Source organism: Nipponia nippon, unplaced genomic scaffold (assembly GCF_047370975.1).
Source record: "Nipponia nippon isolate SJK-2023a ecotype South Korea unplaced genomic scaffold, ASM4737097v1 scaffold_11, whole genome shotgun sequence".
NCBI classification, from domain to species: domain Eukaryota; kingdom Metazoa; phylum Chordata; class Aves; order Pelecaniformes; family Threskiornithidae; genus Nipponia; species Nipponia nippon.
This window is the reverse complement of record NW_028262302.1, coordinates 4,787,817-4,812,043: the sequence shown is the minus strand read 5'-3', so window position 1 is coordinate 4,812,043 and position 24,227 is coordinate 4,787,817. Positions and strand designations below refer to the sequence as shown.

The 24,227-nt window shown below is 34.2% G+C and overlaps 1 protein-coding gene across 1 annotated transcript in view; it reads right to left on the bottom strand.

Moving 5' to 3' along the window:
* Positions 1 to 24,227, bottom strand: part of TTC6 (tetratricopeptide repeat domain 6) — a 74,886-nt gene that overhangs the window by 24,463 nt on the left and 26,196 nt on the right. Inside the window, exons 8-17 of the mRNA XM_087747232.1 lie at positions 22,233 to 22,442; positions 15,377 to 15,536; positions 14,767 to 14,871; positions 13,704 to 13,802; positions 11,391 to 11,453; positions 9,001 to 9,428; positions 6,814 to 7,300; positions 4,141 to 4,270; positions 2,499 to 2,674; positions 1,950 to 2,086 (exon numbers count right to left, since the gene is read on the bottom strand). Of these exons, the coding sequence (XP_087603358.1) occupies positions 1,950 to 2,086; positions 2,499 to 2,674; positions 4,141 to 4,270; positions 6,814 to 7,300; positions 9,001 to 9,428; positions 11,391 to 11,453; positions 13,704 to 13,802; positions 14,767 to 14,871; positions 15,377 to 15,536; positions 22,233 to 22,442 (1,995 nt within the window). The remainder of the gene's footprint in view (positions 1 to 1,949; positions 2,087 to 2,498; positions 2,675 to 4,140; positions 4,271 to 6,813; positions 7,301 to 9,000; positions 9,429 to 11,390; positions 11,454 to 13,703; positions 13,803 to 14,766; positions 14,872 to 15,376; positions 15,537 to 22,232; positions 22,443 to 24,227) is intronic.

Here is a 24,227-nt window from a genome sequence, read left to right as displayed (position 1 = left end):
TGAAAAATAGAATAAACATTCAATTTTATTTCTGAATTTGATAAAGCAAGTCTAAAGGAACAAAGTCCAGTAATCCATACTGTATAGGCAGATCACTGCACTTGCATAAATCAAGTTCAATATAATAGAACCCCGTATTGATCACAGAGTTGAATGGATCTCTCTCCAAGTTCCATAGTCTATTGGTGCAGCAGTTTCTGTATGGGAAATACCAGATTTTGTTAAATCTGATTTAAAAGAAAAAGTATAAAACTGCCCTCATAACTATTAAAGCTTTCTGAAAATATCTATTCTATTCTTCAATATTTCTTTCAAATAGACAAGTTACAAAATGAGATCCTACTATTTTACACTATTCCTCCCTCAAACTCAGGAAGCTAGCAATATATTTAAACAAGATAAGTCACAAGCACAGGTGAAAAAGTGTGAATAGACAGCAATGGCTGTAAAATTATTCTATCAATGCTAAACATAATATATAAAACTTACATTTTTGTATTACTGAAGATAGCTTTCACTTATTAAGCAGGTCTTATGCCACATCCCACTTCTATGCAGAGTTATCATGCAAAATATATACTATTCCTTCTTCAGTCTAACACAGTAAAGTCAGTTCCTCAAGAATTTAAATCACGTGCTTAACTCTACACAAACACAAGGCAGTGATACTAATCTCACTACGTACTAATACACACTAGGACTATTCACAGAGCCCACACATCAAATGTGAACCTCAATGAATTAGTGGATTTCAGGAAGCCAAATGCAGCTTTACGTTGCTTCAAGATTATATTTAAAAGTCAGAGTTTTAAGGAGCATCTGTAAATTAGTTTAGTAGCACAGAAACCTAACACAAGAAAGCTTTGCATGATACTGTGGTTCCCTGTGATGAAGGAGATGACAGAGCTAGAAGATACACATAGAGAAATCCTTCCCAAGCCATTTCTATTCTGTTTGGATGGAACTCAGTTCCAGAATAAGACATCTGGACATAGGTGTCTATTTGTAGATGTCTACAACATATGTTAGGTGTCTGACTTTCCATTACAGTTGATGAAGATCTAGTCAATATAATCCAAGGACATGAGAGCAATTCAGTTCATCCAAAAATATACACTTAACTGGCTGTTTAGCTGAACAGCTCTTCAGGCTCTATAGAAGAGTCTATATTCAGTCCACCTAGAGTCTACTAACTGTATTGATTAGAGTCCTTGGTGATAATGGCTGCTCAGACACCTACATCCCATGGATACAGCAAGGTGACACCTAAATTCAGGTATCATAATCTGGTATTGAATACCTGCTTTTATTTTTATTTTACATCTATCTTCACAAATCCAGAATAGAGTATAAAAAGAATGTAAATCTTTCCAGGAATTATATTAAAAAGAAGTCACGCTTTCTAGTAGGGAAATCATATAATTTTTTTTCAGTCTTTGTAAGTCAAACCTCAAAATCATCATTATAATTCAAAAATAAAGATGCTTCTCATTCATAATTCAAATTTTTCACAGAAAATATTAATTCAACGTAATGCTAAAACTAGAAGTATCAAGGCAACCAATGGAAATTAGGCATAAAACCATGTAATCCTTAAGGACATTCTTCACTTTGAGCATGTATTTAAATCCAGCTCTTTAGAGCAAAGCACATATGCACGTGCTTAAGTCCAACTGACTCTATATTTTCATTACTCCAGTGGGATCTGAGCACATGGTTCTATGCTTAGCTAAATTAAGGTCTAGGGACTAATCCAAAGTCATTAAAGCAATACAAAGATTCCCCAACAAATATCATGGCCTAGAACTCTTATTCTATTTCTATTAGACACCTCTTTGGAAATGCAATTGCTTTCTTATTGTTTAATGCATATTCAGTCTTTTACATATTAATATTATTTTAATAATCCACTTAAAATTCAAATGCTTTTGTCAAACTATAAATTCTACCTTGCCTGAGCATTGCTGGGGTCTTCTTTGATCACAGCTGTAAAATCCTGAATAGCTATAGTCAAAACTGAATGGTCAAAGAAATGTATTCCATGTTTCATAAGTGCATCTGTTCTTTTTGGGTTATACTGAAAACACTATAATGAAAAAAATAAAGTAGTACATTATGTTATTCCTCATTCTTATTATTTCTAATGATTAAAAGTCTTAACCAAGCATAAAAATTATATATTCTTTTATTCTCAGATTTTCTTTTTTATTCCTTTGGACTTTATTGCGTATTGCCATTTCCATTAACTATACAGTGAAATAAAAAAGTAGTGATGAAAGCCTATTAGTGGCTGATAATTTGTAGACATTCAGTAATTTATCAAATTAGCTGGCAGGAATAACAGAAATTACTTATTTATGGTTGGTTTTAAACATCATTTATTTGAAAGGATATCTGTTCTCCAAGCTACTTACCAGATATATCCAAATACAGTTTACTTTTACTAAAGTTAGACAAAGTTACTACACTATTGTAACAATACAAAAAAGTGAACTTACTTTGGCGTAATCATCCATGGCCAGTAACAACTGATTTTCCTCAAAATACAACTCAGCTCTCCTACAATAAATGTCATCATCCGTAGGGCTGCATTGTATTGCAGAGCTATAATTGATGATTGCCAATGTGTTATCACCTTGTTTCCTGTAAATTTCAGCCATTGACAGGTACGTATCTGAAACAATCACGCAAAATATAAAAGGCACTATTTAGCAGCCCAAAACAATAAATCATCTCCTCCTTACAGGGTAATTAACATAAGCAGCAGAAATAGAATAGTAGATTATGCAAAAGGTGAAGTTCTGTTTTAATCTGAGCAACAGAAGCCAAAAGTTTAGAGCTATAACTGTGTGCTCAGTTGTGGAGCCCATGCCACTGTAAACTGATAGCTCTTGCCGCATTCACAGGTATTAAAAATCTTTGCTCTCTGTAGAGCTCTGTAGAAATGGCCCATCAAGCCATTTAGCGTAGACCTGTTGATCACAAACAAATATGCAATTTGATCACAAAGAGATTTAGTTTAAATGGGCCCACACAATATTTATCCCACCGTATTGGGTTTGGTCAGGATAGAGTTAACTTTCTTTATAACCGCCTCTGTGGTGCCATGTTTTGCGTTTGTGACTAAAAGCGTTGATTACACAACAATGTTTTAGCTCTTGCTGAACAATTCTTGCACGGCATCAAGGCGCTATTTTTTTTTTCCCCACTCTGCCCTCTCCCCAGCAAGTAAGCTGGGGGTGGGCAAGAAGTTGGGAGGGGACACAGCTGGGACAGCTGACTTAAGTAGGCCAAAGGGATATTCCATACCATATAATGTCATGCCCAGCAACAAAAAAAAGAGGGGTAGAGGAAGAAGGGGGAAGGGGGGTGTCTTTCAAGTCCATGTCCAATTAAAATTTCTTTTGTTGCAACCTGTGACCATTGCCTCCTGTTTTGCTGTGCACCTCTCAGAAGAGTCTGACTGTCTTCTCTGTTACCACCCATTATGTAGCTGAGAACAGATTTCCCTCTTAGCCTTACCTTCTCCAGGCAAAGTAACTCATCTCCCTCAGCCTTTCTTTATACAACTTAGGCTCCAGACCCCTGACCATCCATTCCAATGGACTCTCTCCAGCTTGTCTGCCTCATACCAAGGGTTCCAAAACTGGACAAAGTATTGGAGGTGCAGCATCACAACCTGGCAGAGGGGAATCACCTTCCCTGCCCTGCAGGACCTGATCTGTCAACCAGGTGGTATCTTTCCCTTTTAAGCTCCTCCTCCCCAGTTTAAAGGGTATGGCAGAACAGTGGCAGAACAGGGCTGACTGAAGCACAATAGCACACTGCCTTCCATTACAGGATTGTTATCAGTTTTCCCCATTAAATTAATGGATACAATTTCCATCAGTCCTCCTTTTTCCTTTTTTTTTGCACTTTTTAAAAACATGCTAAAATTAAGTACTTATTTTTGCCTTAGAAACCCAACTTCTGTCCCAAGCGTTTGAAGACTGATGTCATAATCTTTTTATAATATGGTTAAAACAATTGATGTAAGGTTAAAAACATACAAAAACATTTGCAGAACTAGGGCCAAAGGCAACTAGAGAAAAAACACTACGAAAAAAATAACTGTTAAGTTACACTTCAGTAGATACTTACCTGCTTTATTTTTGCTCCATTTAGTTATAAAATTCAGGTCATCCAAAGCAGCAGAAATTCTGTCTTGAAAGAGGTAAATCAAATGTCTGTGCCAGTAAGCATTAAGAAGTAGTGGTTCTAAGCTTATAGCCTATAAATAAAATAAGTAAATAACTCATTTATATTGCAGAAGGAACTTCTCAAATGTGCTAACAATAGTACATATGAAATGAGAAAATTTTTGCACTGAATTTTTTTTTTTTGAAGAAAATTCCTGGACTGAAAAACTTTTATTTAACCTAAAAATCTGAAAAATTTGACTAAAGTCACTTGTTTATTTAAAAGCATCATGTACTTACACATATGCAGAATCAGAGTCCAAGCTACCAGAATATTCAGCACAAAATATTAATCAGCTGGGATATTACCATGTTTGGTGATTTCTTTAAAATAATTATCTGAACTATTTCTAGAAGTCAGAATTCTCCTATTTGAAAGTAAGAAATAATTAATCTGTCCCTGTAAAAAAGGAATCAGCTTTTCAAACCATGCTGTTATGATTCCTACAGAAAGCACTTAACATTCCCTAGCAAAAATCACTTGACAGATATTATCAATCAAATAAGGTATTTCACATATGTTCATTATGCATATAACACACATTTAACAGCCATGTATAGAGAGAGACTGATACAAATCTGACACTGTTCTGCTACAACAGCAGTTCTCAAATTTTGGTCTATAAACTATTTCTAGGACCCATAAACTACATAGGAATTGTGTTCATATATCTTAAAGAGAAAAGTCAGTAATGTTTTCACTAAAATATGCAATAGCAATGGCAAGCAATTTTGACAGCTGACATTGGCCCATTGGCCAATGAACCACTTTTCCCAGGTGTGGAATTTTTAGCCTTTTAGATCCTTGACAGTCCGTTTCTAAAGTTTGGGGTGAATAAAAAACACAAGATAATCATTGAGTTTCTATGAATATAGTCAATTTTCTCATCATTAATTTATGAAGTTTGGAAGGTAACGTGTACAGATTGCAGGTGCATAAAGAGAATCATAGAATGGTTTGGGTTGGAAGGGACCTTAAAGATCATCCAGTTCCAACCCCCCTGCCATGGGCAGGGACACCTTCCACTAGACCAGGTTGCTCAAAGCCCCATCCAACCTGGCCTTGAACACTGCCAGGGATGGGGCATCCACAGCTTCTCTGGGCAACCTGCTCCAGGGCCTCACCACTCTCATAGTGAAGAAATAGATACTTATGTCCCATTAAAAATAAAAATAAAATTAAAAAAAAAAAAAACAACAGACTTATCCCCAAGAGAAGCATTAACAGAAATGTGTTATAAAAGGAAATTTCACCCTAAGACAATATGCATTTTGGGAAAGGCAAACTCTAGAAACAGAGTAAAATCTGAAGGGTGCATCTCACTGGAGAACACACTACAGCCGCCTTAAAATTTATTGTGGCTTGAGACTTTTAGCTGAAAGGAATGCAGAAACCAACATGAAGCCAAGTTGCCAACATGAAGCCAAGCTGTTTTGTACTTCATTGCTTCATTTCTCTGCACATTTCCAAATATTCCAACTGACTGAGCTTTGCATTTTAGAAAAAGAAAAGCTATTTCCATTATTTAAAGGTGCCTGTTGTTAAGATTGTTTTCAGGGACACTGGCAGATTGATGATGTCCTACTCCCACAGAGCAGTATTAACACAAAAGATCTGGTTCAATCTTGCATTATCAAGGACACCAGTACAAGGATCATGAACCCTAAAGCAGCTGCTCAGGATTGCTTCTCCAAACACAAAATACAGCGTTAAGAGCCAAGATGCTGGTTAAGGAAAGAAGGACATCTTTTGCTGTACAACATTATATATAGGATGAAGCACTTTGGAGCCCCAACCTGATTATGACTAGCTGTGTGTAATAGAGGTGTTAAATGACAATGAAAATACCATACCAAAAGTACAACACATGACTACCCAGGTTTCACACACATACAGAACTATATCATTGCTTAAAGAATGTGTTTGAAAGCTTTTACAGCTTCCACTTTTAAATTACAGACTTTAAAAATATTCTTTTAATTTCTGTTTATTCAGCAATTTTTTTATTCTGTTTTGGTTGTTTCTTTCAAGTTGTGCAGCGTCTTGGGCAGAAGTAATGGCAGGTTTATAGCACTATAAAGGGAACTTAAAAGCATTGAAAAAATAAACATACATAGAAAAACACTAGTATTATTGTATAAAATCTTAGTGTCAAATGACAGTTTAATTATAAATAGGAAATACATGACTTTTCAATTTATTTGCTTACTATGTTTTTGCAGAAATTGAAAATATATCTGTCAGCTTTGCCAGCAGCAAAACTTGAAGCAGAAGACTTCGTCCTTTTTGTCTATCCCATCTCCAACTCCATTTAGGAATGTTGTATCCTGAGCAAGGGTCTCCAAAGAAACATTATGGTGCTTGGAGAACACCAGGGTAAATAAACACAGTTTATTAAGAGCCTGCATCTTCATTCTTATGGGACTAAACTTGGATCATGCTGTCATATGAAGGTAAAAGGTGGCAGTGTTCACCTAGTTAATCAGCTCTCCTGCTTCTAGTTCTTCACCTGCTGAAGAACTCAAGACACTCAGAAAAAAGGTGCTTGATAGAAGTAAAACTTAGCACACTTACTTTTTCCAAGTCATCCATAGCTGACTTTAACTTGCCTAACTTTCTCTGTATTGCTCCGCGCCTGCAGTAGTGAAAAGCTGAAGGATGTTCTTCCTTTTCTATTAGTTCAGTTAGTCTTCTTACTTCTTTTTCTAAATCTTCAATACTAACTGTTGCACCTTCAAGAAGGACAGGCTGCATTGAGTCAACTAGTTCTATTTGTGGATTTGCTTCCTGAGAGTCCACCGTCTCAGTTCCTTTTAGCAATTCAGTATCCTTCTCCTCAGAAGCAGTCCCACTAGGAGGGAAATTTTCATCAAACCAGCAGTTCCATATTCCACTGACCCACATGCGAGCAGAAGTTTCTTTTGGAATTCCACCCCTCGCTTTTGCAAACTTTTCAAAATCTAACAAACAAGGGATGCTGGGGCTCTGATATTGTTTGATTGCTGGAGACACCTTGATACTGATTTTATCATGAACAGGAAGTCTTCCCAGAGACACAGACCTAAGGAAAAATATATTAAAATTAACTAAAGGTTCACAGATATATTAACGATATCAAATTGCAATCTGCTTGTCAACAACTATTCAAAAACCTATTGTTAGCTCTCTTGTTAATGATAATTTTTTAACTTATCAGCCATTTATCAGAAACCATTATTGAAACTGCAAGTAAGCAGAATTGTTCTGAATGATTCATGTCCCCAGAACGTTCAGCACTTATTCGCAGTTGCATGCTTATTTCCTCCAAAAGCTTCTAACTTAGGTTTACAAGAATCATGGTAAACCTAAGAAAGTACAATATTTCAGAGTGGACAATTACCAGCCTGGCTAAATGATGATAAATCCTACATGGACGAATATATCAATGGCAGATACCAGTGATATTAGGAAGAAGCCATGAGAATATAAGCAGAAGCAGCACCACACAGAGGTGAAAAAAAGCACCTGAATTTACAAAGACATTTCCAAAATTATAATCTAGGAAAATTCATAGCTTTCAAGATGAGAACCTTCACAAATATTCAATATCAACATCTGCTTCGAGATGTTGAAGTGAAAGAAACAGAAGTCTTTAAGAGAAACGCTTAATCATTATCACAAACAATACTAGCCTTGCTAATGCAGAAGGGAATACCGGAAGGGAATACAGAGAAAATATTTTATACATGAATATATATATTTACAATACTATGTACCTAATATTTGTAATATTTTATACATAAGGATCCTAATAGGGAAAAAAAGGGAAATTAAATAAAAAATGTAGCAGGTCCATGCATGATTGACATGCAAAATAGGACAAAGATGAAATCCCCTTGGTTTAGCAAAACTGATATGAAAGCCTTAGACAGGAAAGAACATACAGTACCCTTGTCTAAAACAAGACTTCGGAAAAAGGCCACCTTCTCCCTTGGTCACAGCTCTCTATAGCGGTATATGACACCATTTAAGTATTTTTTATTTTCTTAAGAATAAAACTATTGAAAAGTGTCCAAAAGCAGAAAAAAGGAGAAGCTGAATGGAAAACTGGCCTGAAGGACCAGCCCTGAGCATCGGTGTAAGTACAATGTGGACACATACGACTGTACACAAAAATAGACAACATCTGGAGTTTTTTTTGCAGGTCACACTTCAAGCACAGGTATTTAAGAAACATCAAAAAACTAGCAAGAACATTAATTACTTTTTTTTTTTAACACTTTAATATTTTCTAAGGTACCCCATATCTGAAGTATGTAAGTAATAACCACTCACTACAAAAATATTTAGAGTGATACATGAAAACAAGGTAAAAAGCAGACTACTTGTTTGATGTAATCTGTGAATTTCATGGTACAAAGGAGGTTAGTCCAGCCTAGCATTTCCATTTCCTAAGAACTTAATTTCCCCCTTGCCTTTAAGAAAGAAGTTTGACCATTTTAATCATGCATTTATACTTAGATAAAACTTTTTCTGTTGTTGCATGAAGCAACACCATTTCCATTTAAAGTGCAGTATATACTAAATGTCCTGAAGATACCTGAGCAGTATGCATTTTTCTTTGCATTAAAAAATATATATTATTCCTAAATAGCTAAAATATTATTACTTAATTTCAGAGCAATATTTAACATTTAAAAAGATAAAACCTGTAATTAGATAATACAGCTACCAATTAAAATAAATTCTTTAAAAAGGCAATACACAATAATTAAATAAAACCTTTTAAGAATCTTTGGGGGTTGACTTAATTTCTTAATCACAGCTTCTAATTTCCTAGGGTTTACTATTTTCTTTGATTTCTTTGTTTTCTTTCTTCTTGGGAAAACAGTGTATTTAATCCCAGCCTTTTGAGGTCCTTCCACAAGAACAATGTCATTTTCACTATCCTCTTGTCCAGTCAAAGTAGGCGTTTTTTCTGCTGGTATATCTGTCTGCATTGATTGAGGATCATCACAGATTTGACTCAATACATGCTTGGTAGGGGAGCTTTTCCCAGTCTCTGTCTCAACCTCTGGCTCAGCTATCCATTGCTTCATAACCTTCAACTCTTTCATGCTGGTTTTGAAATTAGCTGACATATTTAACGTAGTTTCATCCTTGAAAGCAGTTGTCTCCAGAGCTGAGACTGATCTTTTAATCAAATGTGTCTGTTAAAAAAGGAAACTTAATTTATTTAGGTGTTCATTTGAAATAAGATTTATATATCACATTTCCTTACTTTTAATGGACTGGATTTTATTTTATATAAAATTATAAAGAAAAAAAAAAGTAGTGACATGGGGACTACCCTGTTGAAAAAAATTATAGTATTTAATGGGAAAAAAGATCTGCATATCTCAGGATATATGTCAAAGCAAAGGGATCTGAAACATTAATTCAAAGTTATTTGAAGCTCATAAAGGGCTAAAATCAATCTTCTCTAAAAAGTATCACAAGAAATTTGAATTAAATACCCCCAGTCATTGCAGAAAAGTTAAATTTTAAAATAAAAAATGTATGCCACTGGTGGTGACATTTACAAAAAGATGAACTAAGATATATTCATGAACTCGGAAGAAAAGACAGGAGGACTTTGTATGATGTTTGGAAGTACAATTGTATTATATGGAAACACAGTTAATACCTGAATGGAATTATGCACTCATACTTTGTGCCCCCACCCCTGAATTGCCTGATGAAATCAAACCAAAAGAATAACTGTTATCCTCTGGTGTTTAATTGTTATTAATTATTTTATTAATTATGTATTGTGTGTATTGTTTCTCAGTCTTTTTGTTAATTCCAATTCACTAACTTGCACTATAATACTAGGCATAACACATTTTTGTCAAAGAAATTAAAATGCAATTTCATGTCCACAGCCTGAAATTTAGAGGGAAACACTTGTTAGTAATAAATAAAATAAATGAAAAAAATAAATGAAGCATTTAATAATTTTGAAAAAAAATTAATTAGACTCAAAGAAGCACTTTTCAATGCTTGGTTACAGACATGTTACTAATTATTTAACTTATATATTTATTAGAAAGACACTGCATCAGCCTTTAGTTTATTTTAATAATAAAGTTTAAGTAACTAAATGCCTTTTATTCTTTATTTGTGGTAATGCATTATACCTTGTGAAGTTTTTAAAAGATAAAATATCTCGATGTCACAAGTGTGCTGCTTTTCTTTAGGAAAATTCTATTTTTTAAAAAAATCTAAGTTTCATACTGATTTATTAAAAAGCTGAAACTCAATGTAAAGCTGTCATTTATCACTACATGTATCTATCATTAGCTGCCATTTATCACCAAATCAAATAGTTTGACTGTGAATTGCATATATTGAATTTTTACTTGATAAATTCTTTTAATGAACTATGCATAGCTTTGTTAAAGGATTGCTAGCTGAATTCAACAAGACTACTTCTATTTGAACATGAAACTAGTATTTTAAAAATCAAGCATCAATGCTTAGTTCAAATTGCAAATCTAGTGTTTAAACTATTTTATTTATCAATGCATACAAACTACTGCCATGCTTCATGTCCATCTTTAAAATAACATGGTCACAATATTTTAAGCAGGTCTTTATGGCCTATATATAAAGTTTTAAATAAATACATACTCCTCAAATTCTTACTCAAAATCAAATTTGTTAATAAAATATTACTTGTATAATGCTATCAAGGTCATCTTTGCATAAGTGTAAAATTTGCACGGTTTATTGCAGCTTTATGTATTTTGTGAAACAGCTAATATAACTTCAATAGCCATAAAAGTACACAGCACTTTACAGGTTGGAAATTTGACAACATTGATGTCCTGATGCGTCTGAAATCCAAGGACCTGATACCACAAATCTTTACTCAGATATGTTGTTCCACTCATTTCAGGTTAGCTAGAGTACAGACTACTCACACTTATCTCTATCCAAATGCCCGTTGAAGTTCTCACTGCAGGGCTATGTTCTCTTATTTAATGTAACCAATCCACTTGAAAAAAGACCTTTGAGACTCTCACTTTTGCATCTAATAGGAAAATATTAAGTCCAATTCTGTTCAGTGGAAGAATTTCTTCCACAAAATCACAATTCAGGAACAAATACAAGTAAATATAAAATAATACCTCTGAGCTCTCACTGTCAGAAAAATCAGGCAAGGATTGGCATCTTCTCAGTAAACTTTTTGTCTACAGATAAAACAAAAAGCAAAATAAGTCTGAATTAGTCTGAGCCTAATATGAACAGAGCTTTCAGATACATTCTGCTTTTAAAATCAGAGACTGCCAAAAATAGAGCTATTGTCCAAAGAAATCTGTATTTTCACCAAAAAAAACCAATCCCACCTTTGCCAGAGTGAAGTAAGGACTACATTTGTCTGGATTTCTGGATGTCTTAAGCCCATTCCACTGCCAGATGTCCAAAAATCCAAGACACATTCAACATACTCATATAGATTAATGCTAAAAAGCAAGCACAGTCAGCGGACATACTCTATATACGTGCTGTAGATGCTCCAATTTCAGAAAACATTGTGAATACACCACACTGTTGATGACCTAGTGAATTTACTGTGTGTATGGAGATGTCTTTCCAATTAACATGTTTTAAGCCAGACACTTCTTAAAAGTGTCACAATCACTCCGCATTAAATGACATTAGTCACACATACATTCCTATCTTGGGAATGCCAGACAAAAAAACGGCCACGTAACATCACCACAACCATAATTTCCAATAGTATTACTACTTCCTGAGAATCCGTATGTGCTTCATCTGTTTTTAATTGTTGTTGTTAATAGACCTACTTGTACCCTAGTAACAATTTTCTTTTTCAGTAAAAGAGACGTTCCCAATAGGTCCACAAGTAAACATGGAATAAAATATAATATTGTAGTCACTGCAGACTTTAGTACTTCCAATTATTACATCTAATGGCCCAGTCAATGTGTAGGCAAAGCACTACCAACACTTTTCATCTCTGCTGGACAATTCCAAATCAGTTTATAGTTACATATACAGCCATAAGACCTTTTTGCCTGAAGTCAAACATGATACAAAATTCCGAATAGTTTTTAGCCACACACAAAATAACTATTTTAAGTCGCTGCTGCCAGAGGATGTAGGAGATGTGCAAAGCTGATCACAGAATTCTTCCTTTTTGACATACTAAATAAGATTCTCCCCATTATTTCTAGCCAGCTCCTGCAAGAAATGTTCAAAGCAGCAAGTGTTCCTTTATCATAATCGAATTTATCTTTTTGTTCCACTTCCATGTCATCTACAAGTCACATACTCTTCAATGACATATTCTCAGATAGCCACAGTCACTATTAAAAAAGCTTCTTTCAAGGACAAAAGCAAGCGTGTCTTGCCCAGCATGTTTCACCTTCAAACAGGAAACACGTTATCCAACCGATCTTAACTGCTCTAATAGTACAAACTTGCAGATGGAGCCCTAAATTTTAATATAAAACAGTGCCTCCAAACACTAAATTATACCTGGGAGCTCAGCTGCAGTAATAATATGCTAGCCTCAGTTTGCCCATTTCTGGATGTGCTCATGCATTAGTTTTCCCCAGTTTCAGCTGAGGTCTCAGCAACATTGCTGGCCAGTTCCAAGGTTTCAGCTACATTTTACCTACTGGAACACTCAGTTGTACCTCACATTCTCTGGTAGAGAAATATTTTCAACTTACTTCCCATGGGATTTGGCTAAGCTTTTACCCACTCCCACCTCTCAGATCTATTCACTTGAAATAGCTAACCCTATGTAAACACATATAACTGAACACCATCATTAGGCAGTTCAGGTCCTCTGTGGAGCCCACAGCTCTCATTTCCTACCTTGCCTTCATGAACTAGGTCAACCATGTTTGAGATAGTCAGGACTCTGTAACTGGAAAGACCCACACTGCAGCTTAGAGCCACACTTCAATCTTTCCCTTGCAAATCACCGTTACAGAATTGTTTGCCTAACTTTTAATATTACATTCAAAGAAATTATAGATAAAAAAATCACACACTTGGAAGCATCTCTTTTCCCCTATTCTGCTTCTTGACTCTTGCAGTTTTTTAGATGTCTGGACATAGTGGAACATCCAGTAAGTCACTCCATTGAGATATGTCATATTATTCAAAACCTGTTATTTATATCCCAGGCCCTCCCCTAAATCATCACCTAGTGCTACAATACTGCAAAATAAGAAGCGTCTTTAAAATATGCAATGACTCTTTCCAAGCACAGTCTCAAGTTTCAAAAAGTGAGATTTAGCATTTTCTAACTATTAAAAAATGAACAAATATCTAACATAAAATTGTTTCTAGAAGTCAACTATATAGAAATATTTTGTCTGATGACTAGATCTTCAAACTATGAATTGTTTTGCTAAGCTTAATTTTTAGTGTTACATTAAAAAAAATTGTACCATAATACACACCAGTCCATAACCACAGAAATCATGATCTTGCTCAGCTTCTAACTCTTCTTCATGATCAGTGAAAAAGTCTTCAAATACGACATCCTCAATAACATTGCTCTGAAATATTAATATATTTGCATATTTGAATATGTGCAATACTATTATTTTAGTCAGCTACAGAAAACATAGTAACAGATAAATAAATAAAGCCTATAACATATTTGAGCTAAAGATTTATGATGATCAAGACCAACATCACAGAAGCCGTCTATCCTAGGCTTCTGATGGAGCATGTTCTTCAGTGTGATCTAGAATTACACAGTGCAAAAGGAAAATTATTATTGCTACCTGATTCTCTAAAGTTTTTATCTACAGCTTTGGTAATTTATGTCAGGTCGCAGTAGTCCCTATAGTAACAAGAACACAGCTCTCAATTTGGTCATAGTAAGGCTAGGAGATGGGGAACTATGTCAGGTTTATTCCTGCTGTCAATTAATCCATGCTTAAGTGTGCTTTATCTCTTGCACAGGAGTGTGAACTGGTCATGAAATGCTAGTTTCTCTGTAACCTTTGCCATATGAAGGTGCAGAGTGCTACAAATAAGGGCATACAATAGGCATACCCTTTTATATCAACGGCTCATCTCTCACAACAATGTAATCACAGTGGAGATTTTACATTCAAAACATATCAAAACTCAGAAACATTGGCATTTTCTAAAATGGACTTTGTTAAACATATGAAATATTTTATTACATTTTAATAGAAATCACTACCAGCATAGCATAGCAGAAGAAAAACTATGCAAAAGTAGCTTTCAACATAAATGTAAAGACATTAAGCAAAATAATATAATAGCAAGTGGTAATTAAGAATAATTACTACCAATAAATCACTGTGGAAAATTAAATTAAACAACACTATTCACATATATTGTACATATATATGCTTACAATATACAGAAATGCTAATAAGATAGCAACATAAAATACAACTATTACGGTTAACAAATATAATGTTAGAAAAAGACGTGTCTTTCTGCAAAATATGGGAACGCTAAAAATACATTTAAAATATTTACCTCATATGTAGGAAATAAAATTTCCTTTAATGAATAAATTGGAGCAGAGAATTTTGGTGGAGCTGGAGCCCAAAACATTTTTAAAGCTTCTGGATAAATGGAAACCTTCAAAACCAATACAATTCAGTTATCAACTAACATAAACCCAGTTTATAAATGTCTGTACTGAATCTGAACTACTAGGTGATAAAATGCTGTTTTCTGCTAAACATGATTTTGTCAAAAACAACCCCACCAAATGCAATGAAATCCTGAGAGGTACAGGGCTCCACAGCCTGAATGAACTACCTCATTTATTCTTTTAGTGTTTTCTGTTTGTTATTAATTAGCACATTAGCATATTTTATTACTTCAGAGAAGGAATTAAGAACTGAGACATGCGGTTTCAGAACAACACTCCCCATTGATTAAAAACTCCATATACATTTTTATATTGCATATTGTCAAATGTTGAAAAATCAGCAGAACTTTATTTCCAAGGTGTTCTGTTCTTCTGTTGCATGACACAACAAAACAAAAAAAAACCAAACTTTTTTTTCTGCCCAGAGTTTGTGTCTTCATTTGCAGGATTGTGCACGGACAGCACACATTTATTAAAATTATTTCTTACTTTCTCTCCTAACAGTTGCAGTTGTGGCTTTTTAAGACAATATTCAGCTACTTTTTGGCATTTAGTTAGACTTTTTGATGTATGAGGGGGAAGAAAATGAATCCCATCGGTCCGATTATTCTGGAATTGCTCTGAAATAGGAACTCCTTCATAACAAATTCTGCAGCAACATAAAAGATGAATAAATTACTCTGATTATGTCAGTTATTAACAATAAAGCTATTTCTGTGCTGTTAAAGACAAAGAAAATGAGGTAAAATTTAAATCAAATTAGAAATAAATTATTAATAAAACCTTTTTTTCCCCTTAAGACTGAAATTACTTAACATACAATGGAAACCTGGTGCCAAACTTTTAACGTTTGTAGTCACACACCAAATAATTTTAAGCAGACTTTCATTATCAGGTCCATGGTGTATATTATCGAAGTCACAAGAAAAATATAACACTAAGCTCTAAATGAGTATAAAATGCATTACATGCATAACTTCATGCATGGCAAATACACCACTCAAGTGCTGTGCTTATAGTCAAATATGCTTAAATGCCACAGAGAACTGATTTCAGCAGGAATGCCTGGCTGGTTTTGAACAGCACCTTATATGATTACTTGGGGATTGGATTCTGATTGTTTTTTGTTTGCCCTTTTTTTAAATAAATCTACCTATGACAAACACCTCGCAAAAGGAATATTTCACTTTAGAAAGTTGTAGTTTGAAGTAATTATGCCTCTCAACTTCCTATCTATTTACAGTTTCAGTTTCCAAAAACAGTGAACCTTCTACACAACACAGTAACTCATAAGTATATTTATATATGCATGTGCACATATATATATGTATATAAAATCCTGTAATAACTGTTCTACCTCTATTTCCTTTGCTCCTGGCACCTCTAAAGGGAAATTCAGAGTTGAAGAATCTATTACTACTACCAAGCTGGTAAAACCATTTTAGAGATTAGTAGCAGCAACTATAACATTTATCACTTAAACAGATACCTTACAGGATTTATATATAAAATTATAATGAATATTTTTATTTAACAGACTTGAAGTTACATTTATATTTTTTGCTATTCTTCTTGTAGCTTGTTTTATAGTACAATAATTACTTAAGTTCTCACTTATATAGTTCTTACTGTAATAGCAATTACAAGCACAGATTGCAATAAATGGTGAAATATGTAATATATATGCAAAAGAAGAAGAAAAAATACTCCATTTCATATATTCAGGTATCCATATATGTATGTAAATTAAAATGCACGTTACATGGAACACGACTTGTCTCAACACATTGGCATATGCTAACACTGACATCTACTGGTGTTCTTCAGGTTTGGGGTAGTTTTTCTGCAAACACTAAATTAATAATGAAGTTTCTTTGTGCATTCATGGAACTAAAGTGTGTAACTTCTGTTACTTGCAATTTCACTGTCAGGCACACATCTGCTATATCTTGATTCTCACTTATGCTAATTGCAATGTATTTCCATTTTAAGACCTATTTAAATTATCAGAATTCTGTGTAAATGGGGGGTTCTCAACATAACTGAGAACTAGCCATTTGATTTCGCAAACAAAATGCCTTCTGAAGTACATTTGGACGTTAAAAAGGAATCCCTAAAATGTAGCACTAGCCCAGAAGTTGTAGTTCTTACACAGAGAGAAAGATTATAGATCTGGGAGTAGTTCTTGAACTCTTTCTGGAATGTTCCTTTCTTCAAGTGGAAGCTTTGACAAAAGGCATATTTCTTAAAGAGAAGAAAAACAAGAATTGAAAACCTAACTTTTGACAAGTGTTTGGCCTTCCTAGTTTTTCTTTACATCTAAGTATTTGGTGGTTCTGACTCTTCAAGGTGGGTGTCTGCATAAAAGGAATGTCAAGTGAAGTTATAGAAGATACAAAAAGGTATAAAACAATCAAAATATTCCATAGCATTTGGCAGTTAAAAGTGTTTTAAGTGAACAACGTAAAAACAGCTGTCCCTCTTTTAGGGCGCTTCTGTCACAAATAGTATAAACTCCTTGAATTGAGAACTAAGTAATCAACTGTGCGTTAATGCAAAACAACATTCAGACTTTTCATTTCTGGAAGAGAGAAGCACCATGGAGGAAAGCTCCGAGTAATAATAATATTGATCTAATAATATTCTGTTCCCATCTGCTTCTAAAAAACTGTAAAATCAGAATGTCTCAGGGAGATGCAGACATTCCTGCATGAAGGAAATTTAACAAACATAACATGAAGCTACAACTCCCATTAAAATTTTTGTAGGATATCTGCCAGGAACAGGTTTGACTATCCATATATAACCTTCATAAAAATATATTTAGCTTAATACTTCTCTTCATGGCTAAAAAAGTAGCTTTTTTAACTCTCAGATAACTGATGCCTGAAGAGTATGCCAAGATTAAACAGAAGAGCAAAAGCAAGGCACATTTGCTATCTGATGAAATAAACTTAATACAGTCAATCCCAGGAGAGAGCTGTAGCTGACCTTGGGAAGTTTACATCTTGATAAATTGATACACTCTGCTCCGCAAGATGTTTTTTGCAGATGTGAATGAAAAGTTATATATATTTTTAAACCTTTGGATATTTTTAATAATGAAGACAAGACTTTAAAGCAAGAAAATTATTGCTTTCTTGATCTGATCTCCCATAAAATCCTACCACTGTAGGCTTCTTTGGACTTTGTTACAATCAAACAAGATTCTTTCACAGAAGAACTCAGAACTAGTACAAAAAAAATAAAGATAGATCTATTGCTATTTAAACAGTTGACAAAGTCATTTGAATTTTACTATCCACTACACAGAAATCATGCTTACCTCCACACAGATCATTTGCATTTGTGAAATTAGCTACATGTGGGGAACTGGTCAGTAATGAAATGTGAACAGCTTAAACAGACCTAAATTAGTGTAAGGTAAACGATACCCTTGACCTTCAAGGCCCACATAAGGCAACCAGTTTTAAAAATTAAAAACAGAGGATGATGATAGATGGTGCCACTAGATGGCAGTGCTCCAAACAATTTAGTTTTCTAGATTTCGAGGATTAAACAAATTCAGCAAGGAATTTTGGTATGGGCTTCTTTTTAAACTTTAATGCTCTTCATCTCCAGGAAATGTAGCTCTCAATGTAAAAATTTCTTCCCAAAAATTTCTACTGGTTCACAAAGCTCAGACTCACCCTCAATTTCCTCAACCTGTTGGCTACTTCTTGAAAACCAAACCATTCTCTTCTTCAAATCCTGTCCTCCCATAGCATCTACAATTCATCTTTTCTAGTTCCACTCCCATCTAACTCCTTCAACTTCCTGGGTATTTCAAGGGGTTCTGTCCTCTCTTCTCCCTCTATTTCAAAGACCATGTACAGGTTCTCTCTCCCTGTTAATGAATCAGAGCATGATTCATCACTCTGTTCTGCACCAACAAAAATATCAGATGATCTTCCTCTTAGGGATGTCAAGCTGCCAGTGCTAGCTCAGCAAGGCTGAAAGATAAAGATCTTATAAGCCTTTCCCTTTTCAACCTTCATGGCTTCCCCACTACTTTTTCTTCACCACTATGCCTAGCATCCCATCATGCACACAGACTCAGAACACAGGTATCATTCACAACATTCTAAAATTAAAGTCTTTTTCTAATCTCTCTGCAAAGCTAAAGTCTGGTATCTAACTTCATATCTCATTTGCTGCAGCATCCATTTCTTTAGCCTAGACAAGCATCACCTTGTTCTGTTCACATTCATTCAAAGCACTACTGCAAAGATCATAGTTGTTTGCTTTGAACATTATCCTATTCTTCGAAGTAACAGAAAAAGAGAAGCTCATTCCAATATCAGATGCTCCTCTGCTTTCAAAGCCCTCACAGCCTTTCCTTTTTTGTCATCTCTAGATCAGTAGAGCAACACCAACAACTATTTTTGTGACTTCTGACTCCATCACTAACTGCCTAAGATTGTGGGTTTTTTTCCTTTTTGAACATCTTTTTGCCCACCCTCATGCTGCCTCTCACATCTGAGAAAAGCTCACTACAGCCATCAATTTATTCTCTCACAATTTCTTTAAATCCTCTTCCACCAAAACAGTTAATGGCTGGGCTACTGGTATGCTGAAACCCCTGCTTACAATGCTGATCAGTGTCCTTATTATCATTGAGTCCTTGTATTCTCTGTCTGTCCAACAGACAGAAAACACTGCTGAATCGAAATCAAACACTCCAATTAGGGCCATGAATTATATTCATATGCTACCCAAATTCCTGACAGAAGCAGAAGCTCACAAAAATCAAAGGGAAACATCAGGGCCTAATCCTGTACCCTGAAATAATGCCATTCTTGATGGTTAGGGTAATCTTGACTACATCAAAAGAATTCAATGACTAAAAACTTTCATAAAGCAATTTATGGATTCATATTTTAAGGTCAGAGAGAAGCATCATGATTACCCAACCTGACCTTCTAAATAATACAGATAATAAAATTTCATCAGTATTCCTGCTTCAAGCTCACAATTTGCCGGGTGAAACTCAGGATACACTTCAGAAAGAAATCCAGTTTTGATTTAAAGGCTGTAAGTAATGGATAATTTCAGAAGCTGCTTTCATTGCTATACATTGAAATCTTATAGCTACTCTGTGTCTAGACTGAAACCTCAACTACTAAGCCTGTTATGTTTTCATTTAGCAAATCCTCTTGCATCAGAAACTATACCATGCAGGTAACATATTCAAACAAACTCTATAACTTGTCGGTAAAACCAACATAATGATCTTTTAAAATTTCTTAATACAGAAGTGGTATTCAAGAAAAAGAGAGATCGCATACAGGAACCAACACTTCTGCTCACTCCCCTAGAATGGTATTTGGAACACTCTGTTAAGTGCATTAAGTGCACAACAGTCCTACAAACCTTCATACGGAAGAAGAATCACAGATTTAGCCAACAGAAATCTGATGCCCCTCTCTGGAACTTGGATTTTTCAGGGGCTGCAGGCAGAAATTTTCCCTCCATTTCAAATCCAGAACATGGAGCCCTCTTCTAAGGGTGGATGCATCCATTCTCTCAAGGAAGAGCAAGGTGATTTTTTTTTTTCTAAGACTTTTTTTTTAAAAAAAAAAGCAGAGTGGTGATTTCCACCTCTTTATGATAATTCATTATTGAAGCACAGAGCCAGGAAATGAGAATTTGTTGCTTATCTGAGGATTCAAACCTCACTCATTAGATTATTTGACCATTCTGGGTATAGGAAGTTGTGCTGTTGAGCAGAAAAGAATGCAAAAGTCATGCAGCCAAGAGAGAGAACAAGTGGTGACACGACTATCTCAGTTGTTAGAGCACTTATCTGGAACAGAAAAGCTCTGTATAATATTTCTAATCCCAAAACTTTTTTTTTCTATATTATTGCTAATGTCTCACCTCCTTTATTTTAAGGTAAACATGTTTAATTTAAAGTTCAGAGAGTATTACACAGCCATCTTCTGTTGCTTATCTTTCAAGACTGTAAAGCTCCTTTCAGAGTTACTGCTTTTCAGGATACAATCTTCCCTCCTACAAAGGATGACCCTAATTCCCTATTCTTATCCTTATGACCTTGCATTTGGCTGCACTAAAACGCATGTTTTTCAAGTGAGCCCAAGTTAACAAGCTACACAAATTGCCCTGTAAAACTGACCTAGCCTTATCCTTATTTACCACCCTACCATTCTTTAGATCACTACAGACTTTATGAGCAATAATTTTATATTTCTGGAGCTAGTGATACACAGAAACTATAAGTAGCAAACTCCCAGTCTGAAAAACCATCAGGAAAAACTTGAGAGTATTAAGACTCCAATTCTGTATTTTTTTACATTACCATATAAACTAGAAAGGCACAAAAAAGCAAAAATGTAACCGAAGTAATAGCAATGACAAAAGAATATGCTTCATATTCATTTATATGCACATTATTTTAGTCCAAAACACGTCCAAAAAAAAAAACCAAAAAACCAAAGATTTAGGAATTCATTATCATCAAATATAAAAATTGGTAATGTAACAACATCATAAAACTGAGTAGGCTTTTTCCAAAATCCATTTACATTTCTTCACTACTTCTTACAGAACACATTTTTGACAGATCTCTTTTTACATACTGTATCAACCTCAGAGAAATTAGCTATTACACATTTTGTTCTACTGCAGCTCCTCATTCTTTAAAGATGCAGGATCCTGCAGTTATCACACGACTACCTTTTATATATGCAGTGAATACTTTTGACTAGGTTTATCTAGGTCCCAGTTCTGTATGTGCTTAACTTTGTGCATGTGTTGAACTCAACAGAACTACACTCCATTACTTAAAGTTATGCTTGTTCCTAAGTGCGTATAGAATCAGGATTGAGGTAAGATTGTCTCTGTGATAAAGGGCTAGTAGATGTGCACTTTAAACCTTTTACTATTGCAGAATTTTACATTCACAGAAAGCCTACTCTGTTTGCTCAGTATTTCTTGTTATTTCAATGGGACCTCTCATGGGAGTAGAATGAAGTATAAAAATTCATATATTTATAACCTAAATTGTGACATATAACTTAAAATATGTCTACAAAATGCAATTTATTTTTAAAAACAAACAATACAGTCTACATTCTAAGCAAGATACAAGCCTTTTAGTACCTTTGTTCTAATTATTTTACAACACATCTACCAAATAAGGCAATATTTTTCAAATCTTTTTCTTTGCCACTTCTTTGAAACTACTAAATGCTGAAACACCATGAAAGGTATTTCTCAACATATAATCCTTTAACTTATTTATTTTCAGAGTTACTATGATTTAATTAATTTTGTAAGTTCATACCTTTTCCTTTCAGCTTGCTCTTTCAAATAAATATATTTGGAACACATTGGTTCATCCTCCTTATTGTCCATGTCCTCTGCCGTAAATAAGATATTGTGACCTCTTCTGTCTAAAGTATGATAAACTCTAGAAACCAGTTGTAGATAAGGAGGCAATATAAAACTAGGAAAACCAACACATAGACGATGAATGCCTGGATAATGTTGACCTCTAGAAAGGAAAACAAAGAAATCAAGAATCTTAATATCCATTCTCTATATTAGTTTATCAAATACTACATCATGACATACATCAGACCATAGGATATAAATTGCTAACATAAATATTTGGCATAAAGTACCTGGTAATTTCTACTAAAAGTAGAGATCATATTATTTAGAACGGAAAAACAGGTAAAAGCTAAAATGTTGGTAGTAATTTTAAAGTAAAAAAATAAGTGCAGTAGTCACAATTTTACTTTTCCAATTTAAGGAGAGCTTTCACTTGCTGCACTGAAAACTAAAACCAAGTAATGCAGATCTACAGCTTAAACTGGGTACATGAATAAATGTTATGTTAAAATGTTACATATACATTCACCTGCAAATTCTCTTCCATGACAGAGTACCTTGTAAATACCCTTAAAACTTTCAATTAGTTTTATGATATGCTATCACTTGAACTTCTTCCTAGCTTTTCAATTCAGCTGTTGATTTTAGAGGAAACACCAGGTCTTTGACTATCTTTAACAAGTTAATAACTAAAAAATTCTGCCATTTAACCCTCCAATCTAAGTTGCACTGAAGGTGATGAAAGTCTATTGACTTCCACAGGCCATGGATCAAATTCTAAAAAACAGTCTCCGGCTACTGTATGAACTCTACAAAGTTAATAAATGTCTAACGTGCAGACAGTTACAATGTGAAAAGCAGTATATGGAAAATGTCTGAGATGTAAAAAACTCAGAAATGGCTCCCCAAATATATGCTAACTTAAATTAAAGTTCATAAGTGCCTTCATATTTTAAGAGAAAATCCCAAATGAAAATGGTTAAAATTCCACTTCGAAATTACACTGAATAGTTTTCAGGTTTAACTATTTTTCTGAGGTTTTCCTGAGAAAATGACACTTTCAACAACTTGGGTTTTTGTTTTACTGAGAACTACACCTTATGTTATAAACAGATATTATAAAGGAGAAATTTGCAAGAACTACAAAATGAAGTAAGGAAAAACACAGGATTGATTTATCATGCAATACATATTCAAGTTACAAAAATAATATTTTATATTTGCTTACGTTTTCTGAAAAACAATGACAACAAAAACATAAAAGAAAAATCACACACACAAAGAAAAAAACCCATGAAAATCAGTGTAATATAACAGAAATTTGACTCACAATCAAGAAATTATCACATCAAGTATATACCGGATATATCTCCATTACATTAATATAGTTTGAGCCCCTAAGTTTATAGGCACATGACAGCCCAACAGGAAAGAGTGTCAGTAAGTCTTTTTATTTTAATTACAACTGCTCAAAATAATTTTTTTCAAGCCATACAATTTTAAAATATAGAAAGGAGCCTAGTTACTTTATGTTTCAACAAGACAGTTTCACCAGATCTTACAATCCAAAGTCTCTACTGAAATCAGAGCCCTTTTTGCCTGAATGAGAACAGGGTCAAGGTGACGAAATAAAATGTGAAAGTTAAACATAAAAATTAAATATTCAGTTTGAAAAGCAACTCAGTCACACAATACATGAGACTGATTAGGATTGAAGACCTGCTTACAGCAACCCCATTTAACACAAAGAATAATTTTTTTTTAGCTAACTGAACACAGTTACGGCATAAATGGAAATAAGTAACTGTTTTGGAGTGTGAAATCAGAGATCAGTGCTTCAGTAAGTAGATAATATTAATTTAAAATTAGAAAGAAGTATTTCATACTGCTTTTTTAACTCGATAGAGATTATATAATCTTATACATGTTTATAGTATTTTACCTC